Source organism: Falco punctatus (genome assembly GCF_963210335.1).
Source record: "Falco punctatus genome assembly, chromosome: 12".
Lineage (NCBI taxonomy): Eukaryota > Metazoa > Chordata > Aves > Falconiformes > Falconidae > Falco > Falco punctatus.
The window spans coordinates 30,218,651-30,240,291 of NC_137592.1; the positions used below are offsets into that span (position 1 = coordinate 30,218,651).

Consider the following 21,641-nt stretch of genomic DNA (forward strand, 5'->3'; position numbering starts at 1 on the left):
AAGGTCAGACCTGTGCAAAAGCAGGTGCTGCTGGGGCGGTAAGCAGGCAGGGAAGGGAGGTTGAGGCAGATGCAGGTGCTACTTTGCTGCTACAGGGAGGAAAGTGTTAGTTCCATGCTGAGGAAAGCAGCACGGGAGACTGCAGGCAGGATCTGTCCTGCCAGTGAGGGAGAAGGGTGTCATGTATTGTGGCTGTCACCTTTCTCTTGGCCTGCAGCACCACTGTAAGCTCTGGAGTTGCTGGTGGCCGGAGGGGAAGGGAAATTGGGTGGGCAGGAGGCAAGAGCTGGGGATGTGTGTGGAGGGGACGAGGCTGGTGGTCAGGGCGCAGGTCCTGAGCGAGCTGCAGCAGAGGGTCAGAGGTGCACTCCCGTACAGCCGAGCTGTCTCGGCACCAAGCCGAAGCCTTTCGCGTTGTTGTTCTTTGCAATTTTCATCGAGACCATGACTTGCAAGCAGCTGACCAGATTAATGCTTTGGAGGGGGTCCCGTCCCTGGGTCCCCAGGGCTCTGCAGGCCACACCACCCAGCCTGTGGTGTTAGCTTCAGAACGTCCTTACTGTGCTCTGAGCTACAGGCGGGGGCTATGGGGCTCAGGGCATCAGTGGGGATTCACTGGCATGTTATTTCAGGCAGGGTAGTTTATTCAAGACAAAAAAAGTTTGTCATAAGTGATCAGGCCACTGCTCCATCCAGTCCTGCCTCCAGCAGTGCCTGGGGTCTCAGAAAATCATAACCTGACTTTCACATTTGTTACACCCAGGGGAACAGTGCAAGTACAAGGGCAAAGCAACCATATTTATCTGCCTGTGTTGTAGACTTCACTCACTTAACAGTCAACTACTAGTCATTAAATGATTCAAAGGCCACCATTACAAGTGTGCAGGTTTTCGATGTCTGAATCCTGCAGCGGTGATTTCCACAAGCTGCCTGAGCACAGGCTGCAAAAAGCAACGGTGACAGTACTGCACCTGAGGGCACTGCCCCTCGGCGATGGTCATTCCCGTCTCCTTCACTTTGTTTTTCTTCACTTCTGTATTCAGGTCCTTTGGCGTATTGCTGTGGGAGATATTCTCGTTGGGATACATGCCCTACCCTAGCAAAAGTAACCAGGAGGTTCTGGAGTTTGTCACCAATGGAGGAAGGATGGATCCACCTAAAAACTGCCCTGGCCCTGTGTATGAGACACTAACTGATATATTCATGCAAATAAGTTTCTGTTTCAAATGCTGTTCTCTACTCAAAGGTTATTGACTTCTAAGATTACTCTTATCATGGCTAGATTGGACTGCCGGTGACTTCTCTGCGCTTTAATTTTTCTGTCTGTTTTGGAGAATAACACGGGGCCCCTTCAAGAAGTACTGGCCACTGCTTGTTCGGTCAAAGACGGTGCAGTATTTCTGTCTCTTAGGTTAGCTGGGAAACTGCAAGTGCTTAAGACTGTTCACAGGCAGGGAAAACCGGGGTCCATTATCTGTAGTCCTGCCTACCTTTAGTGAACCGCCCAAGGGATTTTGGGTGGGTTAGTTATTTCTCTGATGTGCTGTGGATTTCACCCCTCTGGTGGCCGTGTTTCGGTGGTTACCGGTACATCAGTTGTCCAGCTCCGGGGAATGCAGAGCACTCTTAAATATTAGAAGCCAGAGCGGTGATGCGTGCTCATGGTTTCTAAGCTGCAGTGACCAGCTGGTATGTACCCACAGGATCTGCCATTTATAAGCATCTCCCATTCTGCTCTTCCAGTTACCGCATTATGACCCAGTGTTGGCAGCACCAGCCTGAAGACCGGCCAAATTTTGCCATAATCCTGGAGAGGATAGAGTACTGCACTCAGGTATCGGTGTGCATGCATCTCAGATGAGATGGGTGGAGAGGGTTCTTCTTGAGGAGTGCTCTAGGGCACGAGATGAGAAGGCAGCACCACATCCCTGCAGTCAGTGGTCCAGGGAGGCTGAGCTCAGCCCGGGCGGGTGGCTGGGATGTTTGCCTCATCAGGTGGCTGATCCTTCCTGTCTTTCACTGCTGAAAGGCACAGGCTTACACGGCTTTACCAACAGCAGATCTGTAGCTCTGCCTGTTTATACAGGCAAGATTCCAACAAGCAAAAGAGCTAAAACAGGTCAGTGCCTGTGTGCGCTTCACACGCTCCATGTCAGCCACTCCATCGCAGCATTTACCCTTCAGACAGGGTCAGCGCGGCGCAGCAATGCTCCTGGCTCAGAGCACCCTTTGCAGGTGGCTTCTGCAGCTGTCAGCAAGTTTTGGAATCTGGCTGCGCTGGAGAAGGCAGGTGGAGACAGCCATGCTGAAGCAGTGGGCTTCTAAGGCTAGCCGAGGGGGCAAGGATGTGGCTGGCTTTCCAGGCTGAAATCCGATTATTATTTTTTTTACCATGATTTTTAGCTTATGAGGAGTGGCTTGGAAAGCAGTTTGCTGCCTGCATCGGTGCAGGCTTCTTGTGTGGCCTCTCACAGTTACTTTCCTCAGTCAGTTTGCTTTCCCTCGCTGTTTGGGAGGCTCGGTCTGTTTTTCATGTGTGTTTGGATCGTGGGGTTGGGAGGCATTGTTTCCTGCTATCTATAGCTTGCCATGGCGTCTAGCAGTAATTAAAGCTTGCCCAGATCACCACATTTTTCTCTCAGTTTAATTTTTGAAACTGCTTAAATAGCTCAGACCTGCAGTCCCTATGGATTCGGGCTTCAAGGGGTCCGCCAGCATTGCCTTCTCTCTGCATTCCCATTCCTCCCTCATTGTATGGAGGCAATACTTCGTGGCTGAAACTTTCTCCGTATTATCTGAGAGTGTTATGAACTTTGAGATCATATAGATTTCAAAACAACATTCCCACAGGAGATTTGGCTGGACATAAAAATGTTTTTCATTGGTTTTGTGCCTCTGCTGTTCTGTGGTGAGTTTTAGGGTTGCTTTCTTTTTAGAGTTTTATTTTAAGGGTATCCCATTGTATCTCACAGCTAATTGCATTTTCTCAGCAACCTCTATAGAGGGAATGGGGACTCCAGGTAGTGGGAACAATGCTCTGTGGCCATGGCATGACAACTGTCAGGTGTGTTGGGCTTTCAAGCAAGTCCAAGTGTGCATGATGGTAGCAGACTTTGAGGAATTCTCGTTGTTCTCTCTGGCAGGATCCAGATGTCATCAACACCGCTTTGCCAGTAGAATATGGCCCGTCAGCTGAGGAGGAGGAGAAGGTAGCAATGCGCCCCAATGATCCCGAAGGAATTCCTCCTCTCTTGGTCTCCACACACCAGGACAGAAAGGATGACAAGCAAACTCTCCCATCTCCACCACCCCTGCCGTCAGCCATCGCTGCTGGAAAAGCTCTAGGGAAAGTGGGAGCCCTGGAACTGCCGGCACTGGGGAAGGTGCAGTCAGCCTCAGCGGGGGGACACATCAACATGGCCTATGCCCAGTCCAATCCCCCTTCTGAGCTGCACAAAAGCCGGGGCTCCAGAAACAAGCCCACCAACCTCTGGAATCCGACCTACGGTTCCTGGTTTGCAGAGAAGCAGGCCAGCAAAAACAGTTCTCTGCTGGAGAAGGAGATGCCCGAGAGGGAGAATTTGGGACAGGAAGGAAACTGTACTGTGGGGCCCACCATTGTGACTGGCAGGCTGCCCGGCTCCTCCCTGCTATTAGAGCCATCTTCCCTAACAGCAAGTGTCAAAGAAGTGCCTCTCTTTAGGCTCCGCCACTTCCCCTGTGGGAATGTCAACTATGGATACCAACAGCAGGGCTTACCCTTGGAAGCCTCCACACCACCTTGTGCTAGCAGTAACGAGGACCCTGTCCTTAGAAACAAGAGCCACATAACCCAGCAGGGGCCGTGAGGGCCCTCGACCCTCTTGACTTTCCCCCCCGTGGCCCCTGAGCCTTGGAGAGATGTCCTGTTACCCGCCACACCATGAGCAAGGGATCCAACAGCATTACCTTCTGTTTTGTGCCAAACTTGCTCCAAAAGTGCCACCCTCGAAGCTGTCATTTCAACTAACCCGAGAGGCTTCAACTCACCAGAGCCCCAACAGAGTAAAAGAAACGAGTGGGAGGGAGGATACAGGGAACAGATGTGAACTGCAAGGCCCAGCTGCTGTTGCATCAACTCATACGCATGGTCGTTGTCATGCCCTTCCTGTGAGCTTTTCTCAGTTGTGCGTTCTCTGCTTGTGTGTAAAGCCGCAGCTTGCTGCCTCGAGTGTTTCATGTCTGGGGTTTTTCCGTGCCAAACTTGTGGTTGCTGTGGAACACCTGGAGATCTCCTGCAGCTGGCAGAGGTTGTAGTGGGTCTGGGGAGAGCAGCCTCTATCCAAACTGAAGAAGGATACAGCAGCGCCGAATGGTGAGGCGGTGGCACGTTCCCGAGTTGTGTTCCAGCTACAGTCCGGTCTTCGAAAGTCCTTGAATGCACAGCACTTACGGGGGTGTTGGCAGGGCAATAGAAAGCCACGGGTCATGCTGAAGGAGAGAGAGGAAGCGTGGAGGGTGGCTGTAGATGCTATGAGGCATTCTGCAGTGGGGGTGTGTGTGGTTTGGCTGGGGGTTTTGTTTTCTTTCCCCCCCCCCCCCGTGTTTAAGCACTAAAACTGAGTAAAGCCCTTTAGAATTCCTTCTGTCCTACAAAAGTAGGAATGTCCTTCATCAGGAACTTGTGCATGTCAAGTGGAACCAAGGTGAAGTTTTAAAGGACCGTGGTCGTGAGAGAGACTTCCACCATGCCCTGAAAATGGACAGCCACCTGCATACCTCCGAGGTTTACGATAGCCTTTGACATACCCTGTACAAACAACGTAAAGGCAGAAGACTACGTCGTGCCACAATCCGGATGCCAGATAGATACTCTCTGTATTGTTTGAAGGGTGTAGAGCCCTTGTTTCTTTTAACAAAATACGTGTATGATAGTGGTTTAAAGACAAACACTTCATTGACTCATTTTGTACACCTTGTGCATGAAAAATACTCCAGTTAAGTGTGTTGTCAAAACATAGATGTAGGAAATAATTCATGTGTAAAGATGTGCATTAGTAACTTCAACTTAGGGTTGCAAGGAGCTGTTTTAGTATGAACGCTATCCAGAAAGGGGTGCCTGTTTCCATAGAAATGGGGGTAGTGGAGCATCAGCAAAGGAATGTGAAGGTGTTCTTCAGTCCGAGACTCTTCATTTCAGTGAAGTGACTCTGAATCTGGCCCTGGATCCAAACGTTGAGGTAAGCTTCCTGTATTCATAAGGGAACAAACCAGAATCCGCATAACATACTCCTGGCCTTTGAGATGTGCAGATTGCGACTGGAGGGCTTGGTTTGGGCCACTACCCTTATAGAAGGAACAGGAGGAGGGAGGCGGCGTGCTCTCAGCCTGCCTTTCTGACATCTCTGGTACCCAGGACTAAAACCTGGTTTTAGACAAATGCCAAAATTGCGTGTGGTGCTTAGTTCGAGGGGCTGTGCTCTGCTGTTAGGAACCTGGGTCAGGGGCTGCTCCGAATTTCACGTTCGTTTGCGAGGGATGCACCGCAGCGCTGCTGCGTGGGGGTAACGAGGGTTGTGCTTCGGGTGCTGTGCTGCATCCCGTAGGTTTCTTTAGCTTGAATTAAGAGAATATTTGTGATCTCCGAGGTTTTTAGGCTCACAGCTCTTGTCATGAAATAGCCACCAGGGAAGGATTTGGTCTAGCTTAGGACTGCGTTAGTGTCATGCTGGTCCCTCTCGCTCGGTAAACTCCGTGGGGAAGTTTTCTAGAGTCTCAGGAAAGCAGATTCATTCAGGAGGTAAGCACTACAGAATAATTTCTTACGCTAGTATATTACTCACATGTAATAGCGATTTTCATTTAAATATTCTAGGTTTCTCATTTTCAGAAGGGCTGAAGCTCCTCATTGTTTTCTTTAGCTCTTTGCATAGGAGCACGCTGGGTTTTTACTGCCCTGCCTCTTACGTGTTGCTGAGGTCAGGATCTGAGCTGTATACTGATGAGTGTTCTCAAAGAATACACATGAACAAAAAGTTGCAAAGTTAATGATCTTTGACTAGCTGAAATTATTAATTCTTGGCTCTGGGGCAGCAGCTCTGATGCTGCACAAATGCAGATAAGCTGCCAGGTTATGATGTTACAGGTAGCATTTCTAAAGCTTTAAAAGCACAAGCAGCAAGAGATGATTATAAGTTTGTGGGGGTGAAGGTGCTAAAGGCAGGCTCTCCCCAGCCACGGTGATAGCGTGATTACTGCTCTGCAGCCTGTGCTCTGCAGTTATTTTATCATAGAATTTCAACTGAAACACTCTTACAGAACGAGTTGTAAAAAACGAAGGAGCTAAACACATTACTGCCTTCTTACCTACACAATACGTGAGGAGATAATTCTGGTCAGGGGAAATGGTGAATTACTACTGAAATTCTCTAGCCTGCTGGGTACGGTGCATTGTGATAAATGCTGTTCAGCTGGTTTCCAATAAGCTTCCTTCCAGTGTCTCCAGTGTAAAATGTTTTGTTGTGGGTTTTTTGGTGTTGGGTTTTGTGTTTTGTGGTTTGGAATTTAACTCTTGGAATTCAGAAATCTAGTTTGGGCTTGTTTTTAATGTAAAAAAATAACATCTCTGAGCTCTTCCATAGCAACCATTTAGTTTGGTACCCCTGTGTGCTGTCCAAGCACAGCACCGCAGTTTGCAAAAATTGTTTTGTAAATACTGATGCTAGTCAAATCTTACCACTCGAAAGAAGGGTTGGAGCGTTTGCCTGTCTCTTAAACCACAAATAATGCCATCAAGGACAAATTATTTCCATGAATTAATGGCCTGGACCAAAGGGTGCTCTGCTACTAGTGTGCAGGGTGCAGTGAAGACAGTTCCCTGGTCATTTCGCCGCTGCGTTAACTTTTAAGTGTGTGTCCTGTTGCCACAGCTTTGCCAGGATTTCTGTGCCAATGCGAGATTTGATTTGTATCACTGGGATGGTATGAAAAAAGCTTTCTGTAATGATACCAGTTGCCTCTGTCACCGAATTAACGATTCGCACTTCAGCACTATCAGTGACTGTGCCATCTCCAGGGAGCTGAAGGGCTGACAGAAACGATGCAGCGTTTAACTGTGTGAGCGCTGCAGCTGCCCTGCAGGTTAGCCCTGGGTGGAAGCATTACTAGCAGCAGTTTGGTGAGGTAGGAAAGAAGCTTCTGAAAGGCTTTGCCAGGGATGCTCCAAGGAGAGCAGGGGGAAACAAGAAAAAGGTTGGGTGCTGGGGTAAAGCTAACAGCGTGTTCAGTTACAGCCTCTGTGTGAGTGTGTAAGAAGCAGAGTAATTCATGCAACATAGTTGTAAGGAAACCGTGGCTTAAATTCTGTACAAGGTTCTTCATAGAATTTGTTTTAGCATTTCTCTTACAACATCTGGAAGTGTTCAGAGTTCACATTTCTTCTGTTCCAGTTTCTAGCAGTTTCATTCTAGCACAGCTCCTATAGCTGTACGTCATTGGCAAGAGTATTTTGTCTAGTCGTGAACTAGGAATTTTTAATTTCTCTGTCTGGAAAGATTCAACTGTTCAGTTCTCAGAACTGCAGGGAACAGGAGGGGCACAAGTCACCATGACCTCATCAGACAAAAGCACCCCAGTGTGTGTAAATCCCAAATTCCCTTATTAAAACTTCTGCACGCTAGGCTTACAGTGGTGTAGGAGAAAAAAAGCTATTTTAACCCTCTTACCCATTTTTGTCTATGACTTATATATTGTCTCAGCAAACTATATTTAAAAAAAAATATTTTTTTAAGGAATTTGTTTTTAAGACAGTCTTTTTCATTGGCAGTATTTACATTCTGGTCTTACGTGTCTTCCTCACTCTACAGCGGAAAAGTGGGAAGCAGTATGATCTACAGGATGTAAAGCACGACTGGGAAAATCCAGTGCTACCACACTCATAATCGCTTATTTCCACGTGGATGCTACCTGTTTCTATAGATGTTAGGTAGGTTTCTGCACCTGAAGGTAAATTAGGTTGGGATGCCTGTTTATCTACCTTTCCTGTTGTCCCTTCATCTTCCTTTTCGCTACTGAACCTTGTTTCTCCATTGCATGCCTGGAAATGAAGCGAAGCAAGAAATTTGGGTGGTCCTGCTTCCTCCAGGAGCAGTGGGAGGAGGGGCAGCAGGAGAGGGGCTTTGCTGTAGCGAGGGGCAGTACGGGTGCCACAGGCTGCACACACGAGGGCTGCGTGAAGGTGCTGAGTCAGCCTTTCACGGCGGTGCTGTAGGCTCAGCGCGAGAGCAGCTGCAGCACCGCTGGGCACAGCCGTTTATACGCTGTGTGATGTCAGAGGTCTGAAACCGGCTCCGAAGGATTTAACGTTGCCAGTCTGCTCCCGTTACTGAGCCTGCCTGCTGGGTGACAGGAACTGTGATGTAGGAATAGCATAAAACAGCCTTCCACAGCAGCAAAGACATGCCGGTTTGTCTGTCCCAAAGTTAAACCCATCGCAGGAAAATGTCTGAATTGTCTGCATCTGGCTTCTTTTAGTAACAAGCTTCATTAGAGGAGTGTCTGTCTCATGTACAGCAGTTTATGCAACATTGTTTGTAAAGGAAGGGCCTGTGCACTTCAGGGATACAATGAAGAAAAATACTAATATATGGTCATTGAGTATTTTGTATTGAATAGTGTATTTGTATTGTAAACAAGTGTAGTGAACCACAAGGCATGAAGACAAATAAAGTGACTGTAGCCGGCTTCCTGTGTTGGGCTGTCTAATCACCGGATCAGCATCACAGTCGGGCTCTGGCCATCCATTTTTACGTGGTAACATTACAGAAGTATTGAGATACACCGACCCCCAAAGGCGCTGTTAACCGCAGCCAGCCCCCATTCTGGCTCGCAGCAGCGAGGTAAAGGCTCGTTTGCATTGCAGGTGTCACACCTCCACTTTCTTACAGAGAAAGGTGCCGTTCCTGCTACTACACACCAGCAAAGTTGGGGTTTTCCAGGAAACAGGCCAGTATAAAAAGAGAACAGAGCAGACAGCTGAGAAGAGCATTTCAGTGTTTTCATTCCTAAATGTTTCTATCCTAATGACTCTGGGTGTGGGCTTTGAGTAGGTCTAATTATAAGCTGTGTTTCAATACAGTGGAGTGCCAGCATCAAGTCCTGCAACCAATGCAGGAAGAGGTGGGTCCTGCCCCAAAATGCTCACTTTCTGCCCCTCCCCGTACCACTCCTATGCCGTAGGTAGCTGCTTTCTCAAGAAACGGTCGTTGAAATTAGAACTGACTTACCTATAAATGTTATTCTCCTTCACTTGCTTATCCACATTCCCCGCAGGATAGTGCTGCAGTTCAGTTAACAAGACTTTTTTTTTCCCTGAGCAGGCAGCTGGCAGGCACCTCTCCACTTCCCCCACACTTTGGTTCTTTCCTGTCCTAACTGACCAGTGAGCTCCCCTGTGCTCTTCTAGGAGTGGAGCTAGTTCCCCCACCAGGCAGCCGCCACGCACCGGTTTTGATCTGGCACGGGCTGGCCGCCTTTGCTGCAGTTTCCATTTGTTCCAGAGTTGTCTGTCTGCAGCGAGGCAGGAAAGAGGATGCAGGTGGGATGCAGGTGGGTATGCTGCTGCGTGGCTTCTTGGACACGGTTTCAGGTTCCACCTGGTGTTTGACGAGGCTTCTGCAAAATCTGAACTCTGTAAATGCCGGACTTGCCACCTATGTAACACTCTCACGGGTAACAGAGCTAACTCGCCAGAGAAACTAGGTTATGCTTTGCAAATGTGCAGTGCCGGTTTTGGATCCTTATGTCTCAGATCCTGCTGGATAGCAACACTTTTTAAAAGCACAGGCTCCCTGCCCAGAAAACCATTACTGTCAACATCTGCAAAACAGTCACCGAATCCCGCTGGGACACGTCAAGAAAATCTTCCCCCTCCTGTCACACCTATGACCTCTCCTTTCCAGCCAGTGCCCAACAAAGCTCAAAGGATCTCATGGCTGAGAGCACTGAAGAAGAACATTTCCTAAAACTGGACCCCAGAGACATGCTGTGGAACGAGGACAAGCCTCCAAGTCTGCACAGGCAGCACAGAATTGCTGGGGACCACCTGTGTATTTATAAAACAGGTAATATTTTATTTATATGGTTTATAGGGACTTTGAGGCTCATTTGCCCTTTTTTCTAACCAGTTGGGGCTGCGATCATACAGACCTCAGCACAGCGCTTAATTTCAAACTTCACTGCCAGTTCTTTTCAGAATTACTTTTATGAGAGTGTTCTCCAGCAAGAGGTGGAGAAAAGGATTACAGCAACTTACCTTGGATTTAGGGAAGCACAAATCCCTTCACATCACCAACCTGAAGACGGCTATCAGTAATCCTTTCTGGAATGGAGGGACTGATTTATTTCTGGTTCAAGCCACATAAATTTACAGCGCTTCTTGCTTCCTCGCAGAAGAGTCTCAGTGCTACCAGAAGAGCTCCACCCCGCTAGCAGTCCTGATCTGCTCCTCTAACCTGCACGGCTCTAGCTGCTTACGGCCAGAGCTTTCAGGAGAAACATGCCGCTAGCTGACGCTGACACTGAAGGGGAAGCAGACTACACCGATGCTCAGACAGTACCTATGCCCTCTGCTCTACGCATCAGACAGACGCCGGTGAAGTCCTGCAGTCTTCGCTAGCCCAGAGTGGGCTGAAGTGGGTGTAGCTACGGACCTGTGGAAGGTACAGCCTGACCCCTCGGAGAAAAAAAGTTACCAGTGAATCAGAAAACTCTTGGGAAGAGGTTATTGCTCTGTATTCCTTCATCTGTGCAAGACAGGCCACACAGAAATGGTGTGACTGTAACAAACTGCCTGAGCTTGCTGCCTGACCCACACACACACTCCCCTACGCATCTCCGGAAGAACTCCAGCTACCCGTCAGATAAAGCCCTTATCTCCATTCCATCTTGTCAGGCAGGAGAAACAGCGTTTCCCATAATGAGTGTTTCCTCACAGAAACTGAACTGCCCACCCAGGAGCACAAAGCTGGGACAAACTGGCAAAACGTGCTGTGCTGTACAAACGCTCCGTTTGACAGCTGACAGTACGGTACCACGTAGCTAGAAGATGTAAAAACTTCTGGGTTCTATTGTGCAGTTGCTGGGGCCCGTTTGCCTAATTTGTACACAAGAACAGAAGCAAGCAGACTGTGACAACCTCATGAAAAGTCTTTTCCCCATACCATTCACCAGCGTTTCATTTTACTAACACCAGCGAGAAACAGATACTGGACAAAGTAAAGTTCAGTACATCACTGAATATCTGCATCTTCAAATATAAAGCATTAATTTCTTTACATTCAAAATTTACAGCTTTTATATTCAATTAAAAATTCCTGCAAGTTAGATTACAATATGCATTATTTTAAATACAGCTCAAGAAAAACAGCTACGGCAATATTTAGAAGTAGTCAGCAGCAGAATTCTGTCTAAAAATAGGATATTATGATGTTATTTAAAGTGTCACTTCTTCAAGTAGGTCAAAGCAAGCAGATCATTTAAGAATAAAATGACTCTCCTGGCACGCAAAACCATCCTGATAAAGTAACATTTACATACACTGAGCAATTAAAATAAATACACGTTTAACACACAGACAAAATATTAGCTGGGTCAAAAGGCTGATAGGCAAATAATGTCACATCAAGGTGTGTTACAAAGCTGTACCTAAAACGAGCCTTAATTTATCATAAGGCTCTTAGGAGAAATTTACACTTGAAACTGTTCTGAAGGAAACAGAAAGAAACGTGTATCCACAAACAAATCAAATAATGTTAACAGCTTGCTTGAAAACCCTGCATATAATCCATACCACTGGCAGGAATTACCATGCTCTATTTATACAGACTTAATATTTATGATAAGGCTATTATGTATAGTTCCAATCTGGGTTTATTTGCATTTAAAAACTGATACTCGTAGCCTGTAGCACACCAAACAAAAAAAGGCTTTAAAAATGAGGGAAAGCTCTCCAGGAGAGTGCAAAGTGCATTATTTTAGAGTGCTTCTGACGCATAACTCCTACAAACGCATACAACAAAAAGTGCTTTTTACTATAGACTGACATGCAGCGTATTTGTGCTTTTTAAAGGCTTTTTATTTAATTGCTGCTGTTCACTAGGGTAACTGCAAATCCTTGTGTTTGTCAGCCCTTTTGCGTTCTGGAGGGGAGAGGAGGAGGGGGAAAAGAAGAGGAGGGATCTGAATGATAAAATATAAAAATACTTCCACCAGTGCTTGAAAAAGGGATCTTTTTACATTTTTTTTTTTTTGCTTGCTTATTGCTAGCAGCTGGTATTGGAATTGACAAAGTGCCTGGTAACTGGACTAATGTCACTCATTAACCACTTCCTCTGTCAAAAGCAGCAGTGCGCAAAGCATTATCAGTTTGTTACTACATGGAGTAAAATTGTTTAAATACTGCATGAATCACAAAGCAACTTTAGAGAACATTGGAAAATATACTTGCATTCTCGAACTGGGACATTATTCGAATAATACAGCAGCCCAAACCCAAGATGTTTTTGCAATAACCTTCCCAGACGAGGGCTGTTTCAGTAACAGAAACATAGTAGTGGCTTATTTCTTAATGTGACTGAACTTGTATCATATCTCTCTATTTTTTTAATATATATATTAAAATATATATTATCTATAAACACACATATATATATACACTTATATATCTCTCTCTCTCTCTCTACGTAAAATGCAAATGCAGGTTTAATAATTTAAAAATAAGTTTGCCTTCCAGCTGGGGTGCTTGTGTGCTTTACAATACTTACTTCCTATTGTATGAGCACATTTTGGCTCAGCAAATATCATCTACAAGTTTTGCCCCATTAATCCCACGGTAGGTTACCCTGCTAGGTCGAACTAAGACCCCGTGGTTCAGCTTACAGGTGAAATAGCGCTTTTCCCCCACGGAGCCGTCATTCTTTCCCTTGGCACTTCTGAGCTCAAGTCCGAGCCATATGCCCGGTGCAAAGTCTGTAGGACCAATGTACCTGATTGTCCCCATTTCATTGGAGCTGGTCAGCAGAACCTGAGAGCCTTCATGCAGCTTCACCGGTCCCTCGGTGCTAGCTGCACTGGTGCTACTCCAGCTGCGCCGTAACACAGAGCTCTTAGATCTAGTTAGAACAAACAAACAAAAAATAAAAATGAAAAAGGTGTTTTTTTCTATAAACCATCCAGGGCAAATCTGTAGTTCAGTGAAATGCATGGGGAAAAAAACTCAAATTCCTTTTTTAAAAAAAGTGTGTTTGATCACATGTCACTAGCAAAACATGTAACAACATTAGCAGGCTAGTACACATGGCAAGTCTGAAATACTTGGAAAATCAGTGTCCTTTCACCTGATGCTAGGATCCACAATATTTACCGTAGGTGAGAGTACTGGTAAATCAAGCAGTACCAGACATTCTACTTGGGGCTTGAAAGAGTTTTGCCAAAACAACTTTTAACATGCACGTGTCAGCCAGGATCACCAGGACAAAATGAAGTCCTTTACCCAGCTGTGTGAAAATACAAGAATTTGGAGAACACGCAGTGATGAACGATTGGAAAACAATTTTAAGGCCAACCTGCATTCAAGGACTGTACTCCTGGATGCTCACACAAAAAGAGTCTACTACTGGTCCATTTTGGAAGGAAAAAAAATAAGCACATAAAGGTCTAGCTATCGTACATGCATGAAGATTTTCTTTTGCACAAGAAACAGTAACGCTAACAGCCAGCTCACCTAAACATTTCAAACGCAAAACACTCACCTAACAAAGGAGTTTCTTCTGTTTATCTCCTTTTGTGAAGATGCAGAAGTGGTGCTTAGACTGCGTCTAAAACCTAAGTGGAAAGGTTAATAAGCTGTGTAGGACTTCTTAAACACCCTTTACGAACTCATATGCTTTGTGTTTGCTTTCATACTGCTTCCACTACATTTGCTACAGTCTCACCTCCAATTTGGAAATTAAGCAATGAAACGTCTCATGAAAGCATCCATAAGACGTTCAGATTTTCAGAGAGGACAGAAATTAAAGTAGACAAACTGAACAAGGGTAATTTGAAGCGGCCTTTTCACAAAAAGCTTAGGGAAGGAAAAAGAAAAATAACTACTTCAAGTATCTCACAAAAGCTTTAGTAATTTAGTCATTCCCTACACTGATCCCTGCATCAATCTCTTTTAAATCGAGGAGCAGGTTCAATTTATGGTTAACTCTGATTAGAATGCAATACAGTGATAAGGGGAGAGTGTCAACAATCTTAACTCTGACATAATTATTTCTGCTAGTCCAGCGTTCATGACCACACAGTACTCCACATCCCTTCTGCAGGCTCCGTGTTAGGAAGGGACCACCAGACTGCTGGCTGGCATTTGGGTACCTCGAGAATCTATTGTGCTTTTGGAGAAGCTGGCTTTGTGCAGGAGGTTCTGCTTGCAGAACAGCTGCCTAAGCCAAATGACAGTGTCTTACACTCCTACCTGGAAAAGCGTGACTTATTCTACCCGACGAAGTCTCTGTGAGAGAATCCAGAGAACCCGTTAATCTGAAAAACAGTAACACAACAAAGTCATTTCAACTCGACTCTGAACAAACCTGCTGCTGGAGGCCTTCTTGCCACATGTTGTTGAAGTTCTGATTCTTTCTTTCCTCCACCCACCCCCAAGAGACACCAACGTTCCAGCTGTAATCAGGCTGGCACGTAAGAGGTGCCCAGGGCAACCCAGTTTATTCGAGTTAGCTGCCTTTTACTCAGCAAGAGAGCGCGTACGATTTTGAGGCAAGCTCTTTAACAGCTTGCCTGAGCTAGACGATTCAGGGAAAGAAAAGCAAGAACATGTCTGGCAGAGTAACTAGGTGCAAATACAGGAGGAAAGAGCACAGTACTCCTCGGATGTTCCTCCTGAGACCTGGCAAAGAGACTACAAAGTGGTGGACGTTTTGGGCCCCCGTGCAGTTAGCTGGAATGGGAACAGTATTTCCAGTCATGGCCAAAGGCAACTCCCTTTTATAACCAAACGCAGCTCAGCGCATCAGGATTGGGTCGTGAGAGTCAGGTTTAATGAACACAGACTGCACCAGAAATGGGAGGCCCCGGAATGAACATACCTGAAGCGGCTACAAAAGAAACAGGGGGAGCTGCATTCCCAATTTATACTCTACTTTCAAAAAGCTGATCTAAAACCCACCAGGTATTTAATGTAGGGTATAACATTCCGTTAGCAGAAGAAAACATTTATTATTTCTTCCCTATCTGCTGTGAAACTTTGTTTCCCACTGGAAAACGTATTAAGAAAGTGTTCAGCAACACACACGTTAAAACAGCTTCAGCGCTTACCTCTGTACACGAGATGGTGGTGCAAATATACCGTATCTGGGAAGACAGCTGAAGTACTGAACGCCTCCCACAGAACCATCATTCTTCCCGTGAGGCTTGTCCAATTCAATTCCACACCAGAATCCTACATTTCAAAACAATAAAATCACGGTATTTTGAACAGAACACCACAGGCTTTTCTCCATCTAGACAGTTGGTGCAGCTGGCATTCACCCACATCAAGGAAAACAGTTGCTAGTTAGAAACCATCTAGATAATAATAGTAAATATATATATAACAAAATAACTCTCTATGTAACTATGAAAAAATTGGTATCAGAATAAATCTAAAGATAATTATCTCAGCCTTTTTATATGCTTTCAAGGAAATAATTGACATTTGAATTGATACAGAAAACATAAAACCTTTGATCTATACACTGAAGCCAAACAGAACGTTACTGAATCGAACAGTGGCTATTGGAAAAAAAAAGGAGACAGGGAAGAGCAGCAGTGGTGGTTCAAGTTTCCCTCTTTAGTCCTCTGACCACACGGGTTACGCCTCATCTGAGATCATCAACAGTAAAATTAAAAGTTTTGATATTAATTCATTCCTTCTCTCCATCTAGCAGGTTACAATTAATACAAATTGCAAGGCTGCCTGTATGATAGTGAGAGAGGGGTGTAAGAATCAGAAGTGGCCAGCAAGTCATCTCGTACAGAACACTGAATAGGCACCAAGATGTTAATAAGCTTGATCATTCATAACCCGTGATAAATGGGAGCTAATTATGTAAAGGTGCTAAATTTCATCCTCCATTAGTAGTCCTTATGCTATCCATCCCCAAAAGATTCAAAATTTAATTCAAGTCACTTGGTACTAAGGCACTGGATAAAATGGTAATTCTAATTATCAGCTCAAGAAACTCAGGAATGACAGCTCATGAATTAGAAGGGCTCGGTACACAGCAAGTTCTCCCCTTCCTGTATTTAGAATTAAATAAAGATCTACACTGCAGCAAAAGAAATAAAGTCTGGGTAACTTCCAGAGCTTTGATACATATTAAAGTTGAAATACTTAAAACTGCATCTGTCACATTTTCTATAAATTACTGGTTTTGCAAATGGTGAAGATTTGCATTGAGATTCTGTCCTCACTTCTTACAATGCAACGTTCTTCTCCAAAAAATTCTGCGCCCTGATTTGGAGCAGGAAGGAAGGCAGGGAGCCTTACGCTGTTGAACAGCTTTCTGGTTTTACACTTGTTACAGTGTGTTTGGAAAACCAGTCTTTTTCTCAACGTTTACTCTGTAAGCAACAACATGAAGGTACCAGCGATCACATTAAAGTGCAGAATCGGTTCATCACAGCGTCTCAAGCAAGGACTGCCCACAATAGAACTGGGGAAAGGACTACAAATGGAAAAAGCCTGTACCACAGTCTCACAGTCTGTCATTCTAACATTTTCGGTTTAATTTTGATGCCACCAAGTGCCAAGACAAGAGCATTGCCGCTTACGTATCAACCAAATGGACCTCATTTAAACTAGGTACTTACACCAACACTTAACAACTGGTTTTGCATTACTCTTGCAATCAGAAGATTATAGACATAAGGTAAGAACATAAAGAACATACTACTTGGTTACAAAAACAGTAGTATTCAGAACGTAGTTTCCCGAATTTAAAACAACTCACTTCCATTTGAGGACACCTGGCTTCACTGCAATCTGTTTTTTAGCAAGGGGAAGGCAGGGAGGAGCTGAAAGGGAGAAGGATGAGAAAACGGTGGTAGCGTTTGGGGCTTTTTGAGACGCTTGCAACCTTTCATCTGCACTGTGACCTAGTTTTTTTTAAAGGTTTGTTAGTTAAGATTTAAATGTTCACTGTTACCCTCTTAAAGATGCCAAGAAGATAAGAATGAGACAGCTATATGGCATGATAACAGTCCCAGTATTGCAACAGACGAGCTGTGTCAAAAAGGCTTACTACAAAAGAGTAGGGAGTAAAGGCGTGTGATCTCAATAAACTATATACTAATTCAGAGACTAAACTGAAGGTTTTCAGAAAGCTTTGTAACACCACCTACAGTTTCAACATCAAAATATTTCTCCTAATGAAGCCGTGTTAGTGGACAAGTAAAAGTCACATTTTAAACCCTTGTTTCTTCCCAGCAGTTGCATTAGAGTAAAAACCAGCCAGTGAAACACAGGAGAGAGACCTAACAAACCAGTACATCTACAATTTTTTTGCAGGGAGCAAGGAAAAGGATGTAGTGCTCTTAACGTTCGTGTGCTCACACGTAAGCAATTCCCTATTAATTCTACAACATACACAAAGAGTATTGCAAGTACCTGGTGCAAATTTTGTCATCCCGCAAAATCTAACAGTGCCTGTTCTCTGTCCTACCACCAGTACTCTGTCTCCAACCTGAATTTCTCCTTCAACAAAAGGACTTTTCCTCGTAGCCGGAGAAGAGCTATACAACCCTGGTCAACAGAAGAACAACATCTGAAATTAGTGACTTTGTACTTCAAAACTGAAGTCTTCAATATGTACCTTTAACACATGGCGACACACCACAAAGTTTGCTTAAAGAATTGCTTTGCTCTAGCTGGAAAGCTATGGACTACAGCCTTTTTTCTGCTGTTGAAAGGCACAGCAACCAACTAGAAGAACACTTCTCCTCTTGAAGATGTTCTAAAAAACTTTTTAAAAGTTGCCAAACTTAAGTTTACGGTTAAAAGACTTCCCAAGCATCTTTCCTGAACCATCTCAGACTCTGAAACAGCACAAGCGGTTCTACTTAAGTACTCGGTACAGCAGCGAACTCCCACCTGTGAAGATACACCTCAATGAAACACACCATACCAGCACGACCTTTAGAAGACCCACCAGTCACTGCCTTTTTATTGCTGCTAGCCGAGTTCCGCTTCTTGGAGGAACTCTGTTTGCCTTCCAAGGAGGTAGTAGAAGAGGAAGAGCTGCTGTAGCCCGGAAAACCTAAAAGACACAAAAGGAAACAGCCCTTCAGAGCTCAGATTCAGAAAAGGACCAATTAAGCAGAAGGGAAAGCTTCTGTTAGGAAGGAAGTTGTCCGTTCTCCGTAGCGGGCAGAATTCAAAGTGAATAGCCAAAAGAAGTCGTTGTTAGGCAACATCTGCACACACACCTGTTGGGAATGACATCGGTGCATCATCTAACCCTGCCTTGGAAATAAGGTGATGAGTGCTGGGACAGGTCCCCAAAAGCCCCTTCTCTCTCACTCTCTGAAGTTCTTCTAAACCGTCCCAAGCATATTCATTAAGATATGGGGGCCTTATTACCAAGAGAACATACCGCCACACTTTCAGCACCCAGCCTATTACAGATTTGATGAGAAGTAGAAGGAAGGTGATATGATGCAAGTGAATTATTGTCTGGATTAGAGCCTACTATATTCCATTACATACTGTATTAATATTAAAATCTGTACTATAAAATAAGAATGGGAAATAAATCACTTTTATCTCCATTTGCAAACCCTGATGTCTAAACTGTCCTCCAAGACTTATGTTCAGTTCCCTCCTTCCTTTTCAAGGCTCTCCCAGTTCTCCCCTCTCCTGCTCCCTTCTGCCCAAAATGACACAGGGTACAGCAAGACACGTCTATGCCTCAGTTTCTCAATTTGAAAAATTAAGAGAATATTGCTTATTGAACTTTTCACAATTCTGAGAGGCTTAATTCATTACTTTTCTCAAAGCACTTTAATAGCAAACACAGGGTTAGCATGTTCAATAGAATTTAATCCCCCAGTCTGGCAAAACAGTAAAGAGCTGCAGAAAGGTCAAAGCAAAAGCTTAGGTATCTGGGGACAGAAATCTAAAGACTCCAAGATGCTGGCTGCAGCTACGCTACAAGGAAGAAAATGCAAATTACTACTACATAAGCGGTGACTCAACAGGCAGACTCCGAGTCCAAGGTATATACATCCACACGCAATGGCGAACACATACTACAAGTCCGTATTCAGAAGTCAGTCCAGCGACGGACTCACCGCAGGTCAGAGCACCTACCTCTTCTACAGGAACACAACAAAAACTGCTGAAGGCAAAATGGTCATTGAGATGCTTCACTTTGTGGGAACTCACGGGGCGGGAGAAGAAAGAGCAGAAGCTCCTATCGTCCATTCCTCCTCCATCAGGCAAAACAACTCTTTGTTGTATCACTCCTGACAGCGGAGTGTGTGACCTGGGCTACAAACCCACACAGCAGGGAGGTCTCGGGACTTCCTCAGCAATGTACTTCACCACATCATTTCTGTACCATTATAGGGGGGGGTTCCCCTAATATAAAACCTAAATTACCACCGTTTTAACTCAAGATTTCTTACTTTCATTACACATGCAGAATGGGTTATACTCTTCCTTGTATTTGAAAGCATCCTGTTCTAGCCCTTTAATCTTCGGTCTTTTTAATCACACAATCACAAATTCCAACAGTCTCTTCTCTTTGCTCAAGTTTTATACCTCTAGTTATTGTGGTGTCTTCTCTGAATTCTCTCCAGTTGATTCTCGTCTTTTTGAGATGCAGCGTCTAGAGCCAGGTGCAGTGTTTTAGCAGAGCCCTCGCCTGTGCCAAGCAAAGCACCCAGGTCACTTTGGGTACCTCACGGCTGATGCTGCTTTTTATACATGCCAGTATTTTTGCAACAGCACGACACAGTGACTGTCCTTTACCTTGTAATACTCAATATCCCTGCGCCTTTCTCTACAAACCATTAGAGGATGTATCATTCCCAGGGGATATTTGTACAGTTGACCGTTTCATCCTTGCCACAGAACTCTATAGTTGTCCTTACTCCTCTCCATCCTCCCCCTCCCTCAAGACCTTTTTTCCAATTCGTCAAGGGTTTGGGGGGCCGGTGGGTATTAAAAAACACAAAACAAAACCCAACAGACTCTGTACAAACTCCAAAAAACCCCAAGCTGAAATAGCCACCTTATTTGACAAAGAACCACTGACAGCTACTTTTTCAGTTGGATGCTGTTTTTTCCTAATGGTTCAGCATCTGCTTTATGACAATATCATCTAAACCACTAAATCCTGAAATGAGGCTTCACTGCACATCACTGACATCCTGCAATGCCTTTCGAGTCCCAGTAATTGCAGATATCATACTGTATCAATCCGAGACCCTGTACTGCCAATTCACTTCGTTGTGTGACCAGAACCTGAAGACCAAGCCATTAAGCGCCCTCCACGAATCAAATGTTGGAAATCTCTGCCTACACAAGTTTTTTTAGCTCGCTTATGAAAAAGTATCATCCAAGACAGGGCTTAAATATCTCACACTAGCCTCTTCACCAAGTCTCCTCCTCACAGCTATTCACTGATGGAGGATATAAAAAGATGCTTTTCTTCAAAGGCAGCATATTCAAATTCACACTTCAAATTATTGCAAAGACATACTGCTTTTACCAACACTTAAGAGTATGATTTTATAGACCAAACCTCAAAGACCACCTGATTTTTACAGTTTAAGACATCCCTGAAAGTCAGGTCCCTTTATGTTTAAACTTTCAGCAAACAAAATACTGACGCAGTAGAAGGCACTATCCAATTCTGAAACTAGGTAATTGCAAAGAATGATTCATATGTAAAAGGAACTTTTTAAAAAGCTTGAGTTTCAGTTTTCATATTTGTAGCGTGTTATTGTGAGTCTTCCGTGATACAATGCCAAACACTGTTAGATGGGAACACTTTATTATACAGATACAGGAGTGAATAAAAATCCCAACAGAATACGTGTACAGTTCTTCATTAAAATCTAAGCAGTAACGATACAGGGCAAAAGGTCTCCCTCAGAAACCTAAGAAGGTAATTCTGCAGGTCCTCTGTAAGATTATTTACTGACACAGCTGCCAGCGTTAAGGGCTTGTCTGTATTTTCTTGTCCATGTATTTGGAGAGAAGCTGTTCCCAGACCAACAGAGAGCGCCAGCACAACATCCACACCAAATTTCTGCTCCTAGTAAACAGCCTGCTTGGGACTTGGGTACAGACAGGCAAGACAACTTTTGTGTGTAGTGCAGACACAGGACTTCTACAAAGGTAAGACAGTAATGATACTTCCTCTGCCCTGCCCAACGTGTTTCTCAACATATTAAAAAATAAAAATTTAGTTACCGTCTTTCGCAGGTACATTTTTGCCCCTGTTAGCAGTCATAAAGCTGGTTTCAGAAGCACTGTCTTTTTTTGCCACATTTAAGCCTATTAAAAAATACATACAGTTAGATGCATACATCCTAACAACGAACAACAATTTTAC

The 21,641-nt window shown here is 44.6% G+C and overlaps 2 protein-coding genes across 10 annotated transcripts in view; one reads left to right on the forward strand and one right to left on the reverse strand.

Moving 5' to 3' along the window:
* The window catches only part of ALK (ALK receptor tyrosine kinase), a 357,284-nt gene extending 348,563 nt beyond the window's left edge, over positions 1 to 8,721 (forward strand). For both annotated transcript variants that reach the window (XM_080408812.1, XM_080408813.1), the window contains 3 exons: positions 1,044 to 1,178; positions 1,744 to 1,834; positions 3,144 to 8,721. In XM_080408812.1, coding sequence (XP_080264938.1) covers positions 1,044 to 1,178; positions 1,744 to 1,834; positions 3,144 to 3,848 — 931 coding nt within the window. In that variant the 3' untranslated portion in view covers positions 3,849 to 8,721. The remainder of the gene's footprint in view (positions 1 to 1,043; positions 1,179 to 1,743; positions 1,835 to 3,143) is intronic.
* The window catches only part of CLIP4 (CAP-Gly domain containing linker protein family member 4), a 39,131-nt gene continuing 22,063 nt past the window's right edge, over positions 4,574 to 21,641 (reverse strand). For 5 of the 8 annotated variants that reach the window (XM_080408817.1, XM_080408816.1, XM_080408821.1 and 2 more), the window contains 7 exons: positions 21,500 to 21,583; positions 18,195 to 18,335; positions 17,687 to 17,821; positions 15,355 to 15,478; positions 14,498 to 14,562; positions 13,788 to 13,860; positions 4,574 to 13,148 (listed from right to left, as the gene is read on the reverse strand). In XM_080408817.1, the coding sequence (XP_080264943.1) occupies positions 12,827 to 13,148; positions 13,788 to 13,860; positions 14,498 to 14,562; positions 15,355 to 15,478; positions 17,687 to 17,821; positions 18,195 to 18,335; positions 21,500 to 21,583 (944 nt within the window). In that variant the 3' untranslated portion in view covers positions 4,574 to 12,826. The remainder of the gene's footprint in view (positions 13,149 to 13,787; positions 13,861 to 14,497; positions 14,563 to 15,354; positions 15,479 to 17,686; positions 17,822 to 18,194; positions 18,336 to 21,499; positions 21,584 to 21,641) is intronic. The other 3 variants (XM_080408820.1, XM_080408819.1, XM_080408822.1) reach the window with 3 other exon arrangements.